Genomic DNA, 13,857 nt, shown 5'->3' with positions numbered 1-13,857 from the left:
TTCCTAAGGTTGACATGCCAGTTATAGCCTTCAATATTATACACGTCAAAATTTGCATTGGAATTTGCCCAGAGCTCTTGACACGCAAGAACGCTGGGCCGTATTCCTTTGCAATTAAATTTATCTATACACGCCACCAATTCATCAAATTTAGAATTTATCGATTGACAGTTTAAAGAAAATAAAATTATCAGTTGTTCTCTAAAAGATTTTAATTTTGTTATTGCTTCATTTTCTGACATGTATTGACAGTTAATACCAAATTCTTCGTTAAATCCATCAAAATGTTGGCCATATATAGGGTTTAGGAGGTCTAGTGTAGGGTTAAGATTTAAATTAGCAGGTACCTGTTCATTTAATCCATTAGGGAGGCTTGTAGGGTACTGGTGTGGAGTCTAGGTTTATCGCAGGAGGATTAGCACGTATATCATCCAGTGGGAACGACTGAAAAACAATATATATCAGCATACATAAAACATGAACATATTTACCATAGCAATAATAGTGAAATAGATAAAACATTTAGTTAGGAGGTGATGTGCCTCCGCTCTTTACTTTTCCCCCCCCCCCGTGGTATATTAGCTAGATACAAAAAATCTTTTAATCAATATTTTTTATCTAAGAGTTGGCATAGGGGGTAGGTAGGTAAAATAGAGTTAAATTCTTTACGTTTTTTAATCTTTGACAGACGATGACATGACATTATATGACAAGAAAAAAAAACGGATTAATTTAGTAATTAATCAATAATAATAAGGACAGTAAGTATAGTAAGTATTTGTTATCTGCTAGAAGGTACTATCTAATCATTTTATCTTACTGTCGTTGGTTTTCTTTGCAGTTCTTGCAGGCATAGATTTCAGTTGTGGTAGCGGCTGCAGTTTAGGTGGTTCCTCTTCTGGCTCCCTGGCTGCTGGGCGGGCTGCTGTTGTGGCAGGGGCTGGAGCTGCTGCTACGCTGGGTGCAGTTGTTGGAGCTGGCATCGGCTCGGCTGGGGCACCTGCGTTCTCATCCTCGGCCTCAGGGACATCGGCGGCTGCCGTGTCAGAGGTGGTGGCGGACTCCAAGGGTGGGAACTCGTCCATGTTGGCAGCGTTGGGAGGAGGTTCAAAGCTATCCTCAAAATCATCCTCTGTGATGAGGGGATTGCAGAACTTCGAGTTGGGGAAGAATGATCCTCTGTCTGCATAGGGCACGCTGTTGTATTTGATCAGGGGGGGCTCCATTGATGTGCTGAACAGGTTCTCGGTGCCAGGTATTGGTCTTGTCATACCAATTAATGTGTCGGCAAATGGATTCAGAACTTTTTGCCATCTGGATCCTGACTTGATCTGAAAGCCCACAGTTTCCCCCATTATTTTGGTGCGGGAGATCAGCTTAGTTGAATGCAAAAATGTCTGGACGTTTTTATTCAAACGCGTTGCATCGTATTGCATTTTTATCATTCTACCTGGATAATAGGGTGCAGGGGACACACTCTGGCTGGCTGCCTTGTACTGGTTCAACTTAGCTGTGTATTCCTCGAGGACAGGGCGCTTGGATATCATTACCGCTTGGAGGTGGACGCGGGAATGAAACCTGAAGATGGCCTGTGGGACTTCCTTCTTCTTGGGGTTGAACGGCAAGTGATGCGCGTACTCGATGACGTCCCCCCAGTACTGGGGGACGAAATCGAGTAGGCCGTTACGGTGGGCTATTTTCAGTGAGGGCAGAATGAGTGTGTTGTATATCAGCAGCATGGTGATCTTCTCACGGCTGTGCGGCGACTGGAAATTCGTCACCCTCAGGGACCATGCCCTACTACGCTGCTCGCGGCAGGAGTTCTGAAAAAACGAATAGCGTTTAAAATTGTCATCGTTTTTTGCTTGACTTTCGAACTTACTCTGGAGGACCGCAATACTATCCTTTATCGCTTTTAGAGTTTCTGCCGATATTTGGGCATCCTTAAAATTGTCAATTTGCTCAAGAACAGAGATTTTATCACTAAGTTCGGAAAATTGTTTTTTTACCGCATCTATTTCTTTTTTATGGCTAGAGATAGTATTAAAAACTTCTTCATGTCTTACCTTGGCTTTTTTGTTATCGTATTCCTCAAATTTTTTGTCGAAAATCACTTCCATTTTTTCCCAAAATGCGGGAGATGATTGTTCCGGCAACATTTTCAAGCGAGTGAAGCCGTGTGGCTAAGATGGAGGTGATTTCGTGTTCAGCTAGCCAATAGGAAGCAAGGAAAATTGATAACAGCCAATAGCGTGGTTTGTTGTGGACGCTACTTACTTACTAGCCAATGAGAGAGCGACACTGATTTGGCCCTCGTGTGACGTGGCCAAGTTTTAAAAATAGAAATAGATAAAATATTGCGGATTTTTATTTCACTTGATTAGGCGATTTTTCACAAGGATAGTATTAACGGTTTTACACCGGCGATTTTGCCTAGACGGCGGTGTAAAATATGGTGCCAAAACTATATACGAGTTTGCCCATGGCTACCATATCTTCCCAGTACCAACACGCGGAGGGACCACGGACGTGGGGTAAAGGGGAATTAGTAAAGAGCGGGGGGTGTGCTGTACAGACTAGTACATACACATGGGCTAGAGAGAGAGAGATGTTGTTCGCTCCACGCTCTGAACTAAACTAAACATCAAAACTGTATCATAAAATCATCATAAGGTAAATCATCAAAATTAAATAGTTCAATCAGATCTTTTACTCAAAAGAAAGAAAGAAATAAATAAAATCAGAAAACTTCTTTTCAATCAAATCTTTTACTCAAAAAAGAAAGAAATAATAAAATCAGAAAAACTTCTTTTCAATCAAATCTTTTACTCAAAAAAGAAAGAAAGAAATAATAAAATCAGAAAAACTTCGTTTCAATCAAATCTTTTTACTCAAAAAAGAAAGAAATAATAAAATCAGAAAAACTTCTTTTCAATCAAATCTTTTACTCAAAAAAGAAAGAAAGAAATAATAAAATCAGAAAAACTTCGTTTCAATCAAATCTTTTTACTCAAAAAAGAAAGAAAGAAATAAATATAAAAGAGTACCTAATCTTTCATTAGGAGCTCATAATCAATCATAATAATAAAACGAATCCTTAATGCTAAAAATGAAATGCATTAAAATCATCGAAATAAATAAAGCATCCTTAAATCTAAGAACACACAAAATGACTGTATCAAATCATCAAAATAAAACTTCAAATAAAATTAAAAATGCATTTTTGCAATATGCAAATTTAAATTAAGCTCAGAAAAATGAAAAGGACTTTAAAAATTGTTGACTTTACATTTTCTTATCAAAAAATTTGAACAAAACTTGCTCTTTGGTTACGTAGGTAATAAGCTTTTATCTACGAACTCTCTAAATCTTTGGCGTAATTGCTTTCCAACAGGATACAGTCAATACACACAAAATAATCATATTCAGTTCCGGCTGAATATTCAAACTACAAACATTTTAAAATAATTGCAAGAATCAATTATTTTATATGCCTGGCACAAGAATCCCTGCCTCCGGCTACCAAGTCGACAATTCTTTTCTTTGAGCTAGCTATGGGCAGGGTTTCTGGCGCCGGACTCAAACATCTTTAACATAGAAGTTAAAATTAATCAATAATAATTCATCAAATCACTTATCAAATTATTCATCAAATCTCTGCTTCAAGAAAATCAAAACAAATCAGAGTAAGTCTGCTTTCTTCATGAAAATTAACTGCTTTTATTTTAGGTAAATCTTCAGAACGAAAAAAAAATAACTTAAATATACGATTAATATTAAATTATTTTGAAATGCATGTAAATATATGAAAAGAAAATTAATTTTTCAAATGATTAAATGTGTTTCATTCTTATTTCTTATCAATATATCATATTTCATGTTGTGTCCAACAAGGAACAAAAATGCTTCGCGTCTAAAAAAAATAAGTACCTAAGATTTTTTACGCGAAAAAATCCCAGGTCCCGATCAAATGAAATCCGTAAAAAAAACTTATGTATTCGATTAGAAAACTTTAGTTTTTTGCTTCAAAAATAAAATCTTGAACTCATTTATAAGTTAAAACAAAATTGTATCAAAATTTGCGTTACTTATAAATCTTAAGAAATGGGTAATTTCTTTTAAAAAATACTGCTTCAATTTTAATATCTGCGATAAAAATGAAGGTAAGTTAATTTAAAATATGCATAGTTTATCTTAAATTAATTCTGCGATATTCATATAAAATAATAATCAATATTTTAATAATATCATACATCGTGTTCATTATTATAAATGCTTATCTCATAGAAATAGAGTTTACATTTTTTAAACATGAACGAAAAAAATATATGTACCTAGGAAAATAATTGCTATAAAATACTTTCTCAAGGTTTTAAATTGTCCGAAATTGCTAGGTACGTATATTACTACGAATCTCTGCTTTCGGAATGAAAAAAAAAACTTTTATTTGCTTATGAATTTAAACAAATATCTGATTTTTTTGAGATAATCTTTTAAAATAATAATAAGGAATATTTTAAACATTATCATAATAATATTACATGTTGTGTTCTTTACTTTAATGCATTATTTCATATGAGAATCTGAGAAATAACATTTCTTAAGTAAACGTGAACCATGAAAAAAATACCTCGAAAAATAATTTGTAAAAAAAATCTATTTTTCTCAATTTAAAATCTGCAAAAATCATTTAGTATTTAATACACACGAACTTTTGCTTTTCAAAATCATACTTAAAGAAACAAAATCTTTTAAAATCTGCTTTAAAAGTTTAAACAGTTTTGTAGAATTTTTGTGCTTAAATATGAACAATAAAATTAGTTGAATAATGAATACTTATTCTTTACAGAACCCATATTGGTTCCCTTCACAAGCCTAATATATAACTTGTAACATTTCTTCTCTTTAGGAGATCATTTTCACACATAAATGGTTTATGTCGTAGATTAGATGTGCAGGGATAGGTATTTCTGTCGGTACTTCCCTGGCCAGCTTGGCTACAAAAAATCCGCGGCTGGACTGCTTCAAAATGACCACCCTGTATCGAATACAAAGTGTCGGCGGCCATTATCACATGGCACTAATTTAATTGCACAAGAGAAATATTCTATAATTTTCTCTGCTGTGGAGACAGCCCTCAAAGCTGCTCCGCTTCCTCCAACCATCTTCAGCAGTTGGAAGCCTCTTCGGCAGTGATTATCAACACTACCAACCTCAATGTTGTCTGCAACAGCAACAACTTCAGTATTAACTGCAATACTATCAGCATCAGCGTCAACTGCAACAACTTCAACACTAGAATTGGCTGCAACTCTGACGACAGCAGCAACAGCTGGAACGCGAACATCATCATCAGGAACGGCCGCGGCGCTATCACCAACATCATGAGAATTGGTTACAACACAACCAACATCAGCATTGTGAACAACTACGGCAACACCCGCCGTAGCAATGTTATCAACGGCTACAGCACTATCCTCAATATAATCAGGATTGACTGCAACACATACAACATTATCATCAGTAACGGCTACGGCAACACCCGCCGTAGCAATGTTGTCAACGGCTGCAGCAGTATCTTCAACATCAGAATTGACTGCAACACAAACAACAGCATCAACAAGAGCTTCACAAGCAGAACCAACAGGTTCATCATCAACAGCTACGGCAGTGCTCGCCCCAGCAGTGTTGTTAACGGCTGCATCTCTATCTATAACATCAGAATTGACTGTAACACAAACAACAGCATCAACAACAGCTTCACAAGCAGAACCAACAGGTTCATCGGCAGTGCTCGCCCCAGCAGTGTTGTTAACGGCTGCATCTCTATCTATAACATCAGAATTGACTGTAACACAAACAACAGCATCAACAACAGCTTCACAAGCAGAACCAACAGGTTCATCATCAACAGCTACGGCAGTGCTCGCCCCAGCAGTGTTGTTAACGGCTGCATCTCTATCTATAACATCAGAATTGACTGCAACACAAACAACAGCATCAACAACAGCTTCACAAGCAGAACCAACAGGTTCATCATCAACAGCTACGGCAATGCTCGCCCCAGCAGTGTTGTTAACGGCTGCATCTCTATCTACAACATCAGAATTGACTGCAACACAAACAACAACATCAACAACAGCTACGGCAGTGCTCGCCGTAGCAGTGTTTTTCTTCTTAGAAGGCAAACAAGGCTCAACATTGGCCTTGGCCAATAAGTAAAACATACTGGCAATATCATCAACTAAAGTGCCAGGCGGTTTCCCAAAACCATTTTGAATTATGGCGGCAGCTTTAGCCCATAGAGAGATGAACTCAACTCTACAGTTATATAGGTCATCGCCTGCTATCTCCATCATGAATTTCAATGATTTAAGATCTTTGATAGCTGTGAGAGACTTTTTCAGTTCACCATAATTTTTTTGCACTGTAACAAGTTCGCTATATTTAGCCATAATGTCACTTTAACTAGCACTGATTACAATTATGGTTGGTAACGTCTAGAGTTCATCCAATAAATCATTTCAGATCACCATAACTTTTTTGCGCTTTGACAAGTTCACTATATTGAGCCATAATGTCACTTTAAATAGCACTGATTACAATTATGGTTGGCTTGGAGATTATTCAATAATCCAGCACACTAACAGTAACATATCCAGTACAGCTTCTTCTTCGGCTGACAGACTTGATTACCGTTTCATTGTTTCGGTACTTTGGGCCGAATATCTCGGTACTTAGGCCTACGTGGCCGTCTACGAGATCTTAAGTGCATGAAGCACAATCATCCTCACTACTTCCAATGAATAAGGCACTGATGCAGTTACAAATAGTGTATTTACACCATGAAACGGTGGGATCTAAAAAGATAATAACAAAATTAATACAAAATATTAAAAATGTTTCAACGAATAAGAAAACGTGCATATTTTTTAATAGAAACTGATAAATTTCAAACAGAATCATTTTAAAATATATAAAATTATTCGTAGGTAAAAATAAGTCAATGATTTGGTCTATTTTAATGAAAAAATAAAGAAATCAATTTGCTATATCTTAAACCAAAAAAATCACTTTAATCTTCAAAATTCAAAGGTTAAAAAGAAAGAATACTCACCAGTCTTAATTCATATCAAGCCAGGAAGTATTTAGAGGTAAAAAATCACACAGCAAACCACGCATTTTATTACAAAACATGATTTTTCGTCACATAACATGTGCCGTGCTGAGGGCATCAAACAATACAAAGGAAGAAAGCGCGTGGGGGCGCATACATATGGCTATGCCGTGCTTCATTGCTTAGATAATATGATTTCAAACTACAAAAGTCGTCTTCTACTCATATTTCTAGTAAGGTTTAGGTGGGGTTCGATCCCGCAAGGAACACACTATATAAGTACCAAGACAATTCGAATCACATTTAGATTTTCTGAGCAATCTTAGAACACCAATAATTGTTTTTTCGGATTTCAATATAAATCTCTTTAAAATAAACCAACCTAACTCCGAAGCTAGCACATTATATAACAGTTTAATATCAAATGCATTTATCCCAACTATAAGCAAGGCCTCTAGGGTAACAAATAATACCTTTTCATTGATCGATAATATAGCCTGCAAAGACATTATAGGAAAAGTAGATTTATGTGGGATAATACCAACCAATATCTCTAATCATTATATGTTAGTAAATTTGATTCAGGGCAGGAGGTACTTCTTGAAGTACTGGGGGATATTGACGTCCCTCCCCTTACCAGTCACCCATCCTTCCAGGGATATGGAAGGTTTGCGTAGGACTAACTATCCTACCTGTAAAAATCACCATAGTTAGCGAAAACACCCACAGAACCTCAAACACTAATGGCTTTCACACAGCCAGAGGTGTGCATGAAACAAGAACCGTTGGAACTGATGCTCAGTTTACTGAGAATATGAAAGATGATGGTGAAATCCGAAAGGAAGCTATCAACTTGATGACAGGACCAATAAGTTCTAAGCAAAGCTGTAAGATAGGAACCTGGAATGTTAGAACAATGTATGAGTCAACTAAAACAGCCCAAGTAGTTAAAGAAATGACAAGTTACAATATTGGAATACTTGGGATTGCAGAATGTAGATGGACAGGACAAGGACAAACTACAACCAAAGATGGCCACCTAATACTTTATTCTGGTCATGAAAGCCAACATATGTATGGTGTTGCTATAATTATTCAAAAACGACATGTCAATTCACTAATAGACTGGAAACCTATATCAGACAGAATAATTAAGGCTAGATTCCAATCAAGGCACTGCAAGTTGACCGTTATCCAATGCTATGCCCCAACAAATGACAAAGATGAAGAAGTAAAACAAGAGTTTTATGATCAACTGCAATCAATCAGAAACTCAGTACCCAAACATGACATGTGCCTAGTTCTTGGAGATATGAATGCTAAAGTAGGAACTGACAGGACTGGAGTGGAGAATGCAATGGGACACTTTGGCATAGGTACAAGAAATGAAAATGGAGAACTTTTACTTGAATTCTGTTTAAATAATGATATGGTTGTAGGAAGTACATTATTCCAACACAAAAACATTCACAAATATACCTGGACAACACCTGATGGACAAACAAGAAACATGATTGACCACATTATGATCAATAGAAAATGGGTCAAGTCAATGCAAGACTGTAGGAGCTATAGAGGAGCCGACATATTTAGTGACCATGAACTAGTTGTCAGTAAGATTAAATTAAAGCTGAAGCGTACTGGCCATGATAAAAAGAGTGAGTTTAGTAGACAATATGATTCTTCAAGATTAAAGGACCCTGTGATAAAGAATGAATTTGTCTTAAAACTCAGAAATAGATTTCAAGTCTTAGAGGACCTAAATGACGAGACTGAGATCACATGGACTTCAATTAAAGAAAACTTTCAATCTACTGCTAAGGAAATCCTAGGACACAAGAAACCAGAGAAAAAGGACTGGATCTCTGAAGAAACATGGAGCAAAATAGAAGAGAGAAAGAAGCTCAAAAACAAAATCCATAATGCTCAACATTTGGCCGACATGAGCAATTTAAAAGCTGAATATACTGCTAAAGACAAAGAAGTCAAAAAGTGCACAAGGAAAGACAAGAGAGATTACATTGACAATCTGGCTGAAAAGGCCCAGAGAGCAGCTGACTTTGGTAACATGAAAACAGTATACAACATAACCAAGCAATTAAGTGGCAAATATAGCAAAAAGAGTGGTGAAACTATCAAGGCTAAAGATGGTAAATTACTCACCACAGAAAAAGAAATTGCTGAAAGGTGGAAATCACATTTTGAAGAAGTGTTGAACAGACCTGAACCAGAAATTACTGCTGAACCAGAACCAGGACATGAAATAGACATAGACACAAGACCACCAACTATTCAAGAAGTTAAAGCTGCTATACATAGCCTAAAGAATGACAAAGCACCAGGACCTGACTTGATAACTGCCGAAATGCTTAAGGCAGACATAGATCTTTCTGCTAGGACTCTAACTGATCTTTTTGATAAAATTTGGAGGCAAGAAAAGATACCAACGGACTGGTCTAAAGGTATAATCATAAAACTACCTAAGAAGGGAGATTTGAACAATTGTGATAATTGGAGAGGAATTATGCTGCTTTCTATCCCAAGCAAGGTCCTATGTAAAGTTATTTTAAACAGAATTGATGAGAAAATTGACAATAAACTGAGAGAAGAACAAGCTGGATTCCGTGCTGGAAGGGGCTGTGTTGACCAAATTTTCACCCTTAGGACAGTTATTGAACAATGTGTTGAATTTAACAAGCCACTTCACGTAAATTTTGTAGATTTCTCCAAGGCCTTTGACTCCATACACAGACAAACACTCTGGAAAATACTAAGAAGTTATGGTATACCAGAAAAGATGATAACTATGATAACTAAATTTTATGACAACTTCCAAGCCTGTGTTTCAGTTGGAAACAATAAGACATCTGATTTCTTTAAAATAAGCACTGGAGTTAGACAGGGATGCATTTTATCACCTATTCTTTTTATATTGGTCATTGACTGGGTGATGAAGAAAACCACAGAGGACAAAAAACGTGGTCTCCAGCTGGGCATACTAGGACACCTAGAAGACCTGGACTTTGCTGATGACCTGGCACTGATTTCAGAAACAATTAAACATCTACAAGCTAAGACAGATAGACTAGTCAAATATGCAGGACAAGTCGGGCTCTTTGTTAATGTCAAGAAGATTGAAATTATGAATATACCTACAAACCCTGATCAAACTATAACAATAAATGGTGAACAATTGAAACAAAGCAACAAATTCACCTATCTGGGGAGTGTTATCAGCAGTGAAAATGGCTCAAAAGCTGATATTAAAACCAGGATTGATAAGGCTAGGGTTGCTTTCAACAGTCTACACAACGTTTGGAATTCAAAGAAACTTGCTCTGAAAACAAAAATCAGACTTTACAACAGTAATGTGAAATCAGTTCTTCTCTATGGAGCGGAATGCTGGAGAACTGTGACAACTGAAACAAATCAACTTAATGCATTTCACAATAGCTGCCTAAGAAGAATTTGCAAAATATTCTGGCCAAACAAAATATCAAACCTTGAGCTGTATGCTAAGACCAAGTGCAATAGTATTGAAGCAGAAGTGAAATATAAAAGACTAAGGTGGCTAGGACATGTGCTCAGAATGGAACAAAATAGGTTTCCAAAAAAGTGCTTAAAATGGAACCCTACCACTGGTAAACGTAATCGGGGACAACCAAAAATGACCTGGAGGCGGAGCACTGAAAAGGACCTCTTTAATTTGAAATTAACATGGGGAGAAGCTGAGAAACTTGCCAAAGACAGCAGAAATTCATGGAGGAGCAAGGTGTCCGTATTCTCTGGCCTTCACAGTCAAAAAGAGAGATGCGTCTGATGATGATGAAATTTAATTCAATTAAAAAACCCTCCAAAGAACTCGCAAAAATCATCCCCCAACTTTAAAAGATCTTTCAATAATGAAAACTTAGAAAAATTTAGAACTGAGCTAGCGATAACAGACTGGAGAGACGTAATGAACGAAAAAGAGGACGTAGACAGAGCCTACACGATTTTTATCGACAAATTCTTGAATATTATGGACAAAAACATCCCTTTAAAACCAGTTAACACAAGAGAGCACTCCACACCGATAAACCAACACATGGACAAAGAGTTAAAAAAATGCAGATTGAAAAAAAGACAGTTATTCTTGGCAAGCAAAAACTCACCGGAGGACGCAGAGATATACAGGAATTATAGAAACAACTTTAATAGGGCTAACAGGAAAGCAAAAAAATTACATTATAGAGAAAGAATTCAGGATGCAGGTGGTAACTCAAAAAAACTTTGGGATGTATTAAAGGATACAATGGGGACTAGTAGAAAGGACACAAGAATAGAGTATATTGAAGTAGACAGCATAAAAATTTACAAAGATACTGAAATAGCAAATAAGTTTAATGAATACCTAGCGAATATTGGTCGTAATCTTACTCCATTGCACATAGGGGCAACAAGGGGCAACAATTCACCACCCCCAAATCAAGTTTTAAACATTCTATGAGTATTATCATACCCAATGTACATCAGATTTCAAAGGAATCGTAAAAATACGCTTTTTAAGTAAGCATTCTAATGCATGGAAGTCAAGAAATGCAAAAATTTTCTTACAGAAAAAGGCATACTTTTTGTGTTTCACCAACTATTTTAAAAGTATTATAAAATCTCTTAGAATTAACGTAATTAGACAAAATAACTTCTGATGAGTCATGCATTACATATATTTTGACAGTATAAAAGAAAAAAACACAAATTGAAGAAATTAGTATTAAATAATTCTAGTTGAAGTCAAGATTTTAGTTTTTATTTGTTTGTTTTTTAATCAACATTTAAGAAGACAGTATGAGGAAACATGTTTTCACTGGTTGCCACCGACTAAAAATACGATATTTGATTACCCAAAGACATATCATAATCGCCTGTACTGGTCTCATTTACCCCCCCGCGCCCCCGTAGGGGTTTTTAGCCTGTTTTCTGAACGTGGGTGAACGAAAAGCTTGTAAGAAAAGGCGTTTAAATGCGCTTTTAAAGTCAAAACTTAAGATATAATTCAAATAAATAAAAGACACAGAAACATAGACATATTGGGAAATATTTATTCTGACTTAGAATTAAAGTTAATAATAAATATTTTCAAGTTCTATTGCACAAAATGATGGGGAGGAGAGGGGGGGGGGGGCTAAACCTAAATCTAAACCTCTTTATGTTTGATGTTTTAATGTAACTAAGTAATTGTTTCTATAGATTATTACAAATATCAGGGATCTAAAGGGGACAAAGGTCAATAAATTGTTGTACATCCCCAATGATAATACACAAAATTACCCCTTTTGTAGATTAAAGTTAGTAGTTAAAACATTTGAACACACAACTTTATAACTTTGGGGACTAGTGTTGTAAACAGCCCAATGTCCCCTACCTCACTGCGAAAAGGTAAAGTTAATATGCAAATAACGTGAGGTTCTTATAATCATTCTAAATTTGAATTAGCAAGTAGTCTATTTGTCTGTCTATTGGTAATGCTTTGTTTTTAAATTATGTAGTTACAGGGTATTCATGTTTAAAGTCAGCAGTTTTATTTAGAAGGGAGGGGGCTGTTAATTACACTAGTCCCCAAACTTCAAAGTTTTATAATAACGTTTTTATATTCGTTAGCATAAGAACTTCAGGAAATTTAATTGATTTTTTATTGGTTGGTTCATTAAGTGTTGTTGATGAGTGTCAAAACTTTTCAACCACTAATTGTCATCTACAGACAAATAATTTTGTAATATAATTTATTAAATATGTATTTATTAAATATGTATCAATATTGGGGATGTACATATTAATCGGTTATTGTTTTGTTCCTTAGATCCCTAGGTGTTAATATATAATACAAAGTAGCTTGATGTCTGTTTGTCTGTCCGCCCATCCCTTAAGATCTTGCTAACCACTAAACAGATTGAATTCTACTCTTCAGGGAATATATCTACTGGTCCTGTGGTTGTTTAAAGATCTTTTTCAAAAATAAAAATCCCCCTCAATTTTTTCATATTTCTATAATTAGGGTCGGTCCGTCCGTACATCTGGTACAGTTAGCTTTTTTACTTAACTTAAACAGGCTAGAATTGTCCTATCGATCTCAAACTTTTCATGCTGATTTCTACAACAGTTAGGTACGACTTAGAAAGCACAACAACTCTATAATCGTTACCAGAAAGTCCGTACATCCATTTATAACAAGCTGATTTTTACTTTTTTGACAACAAATAATGGTTTTGAATGTTAAAAATATCCTATTCATCTGATTTTTTGAATACTGATTCCTATTTCAATAACGTCTATTGTTATAAGCGAAGCATCTCTATAATCAAGTCCTAAAAACGTCAGTATGTACTTAAACAGTAACATGTATTTAATCAGTTTTAATTACAATTTTGTAAAGACATGCATTAATATTCAGTTCTGACACTTCACAAGTGTTAATGTTCGTTTGTCCTTCCATTTCAGAGCTTCGCTTCTTTCATGGATGTTGTCATCCTTGTTCAATTACCTCTTGGGGCAAATCCCCTAGAGGCTAGGGGCGAAGCCGCTAGTATACATATAAACAGTAAACAAGAATCATAATATCATTATAAATATAGATATTAGTAAAAAAATTTATGTTAATCATGCCCACATTTATAATGGATTTATTAAACATAAAAATAAAGTGAAACTTGTAGCTTGCTAAAATAAGGATCCCCATCCACCCCCATTTACACCATCCCCTC

The 13,857-nt window shown here is 35.7% G+C and overlaps 1 protein-coding gene across 1 annotated transcript; it reads right to left on the bottom strand.

Annotated features, from left to right (window-relative positions):
* Window positions 1-3,768: 3,768 nt before the first annotated feature.
* Window positions 3,769-7,258, bottom strand: LOC145334569 (uncharacterized). The gene is made up of 2 exons (XM_080180064.1): window positions 7,118-7,258; window positions 3,769-6,860 (listed from the first exon to the last, which is right to left on the bottom strand). The coding sequence occupies exon 2, from the start codon at window positions 6,453-6,455 to the stop codon at window positions 5,025-5,027; it is 1,431 nt and encodes a 476-aa protein (XP_080036190.1). The 5' UTR covers window positions 6,456-6,860; window positions 7,118-7,258; the 3' UTR covers window positions 3,769-5,024.
* Between the last annotated feature and the right edge of the window lie 6,599 nt (window positions 7,259-13,857).

The sequence above is a fragment of the Acartia tonsa genome, chromosome 12, assembly GCF_053477335.1.
Source record: "Acartia tonsa isolate MP-2025a chromosome 12, ASM5347733v1, whole genome shotgun sequence".
NCBI lineage: Eukaryota > Metazoa > Arthropoda > Copepoda > Calanoida > Acartiidae > Acartia > Acartia tonsa.
Note: the sequence above shows the minus strand (reverse complement) of the source record. Positions and strands in the feature narration are given on the sequence as shown.

Coding starts and splice junctions, on each gene's coding strand:
- LOC145334569 (XM_080180064.1), bottom strand. CDS start 6,455: ATGGCTAAATATAGCGAACTTGTTACAGTGCAAAAAAATTATGGTGAA.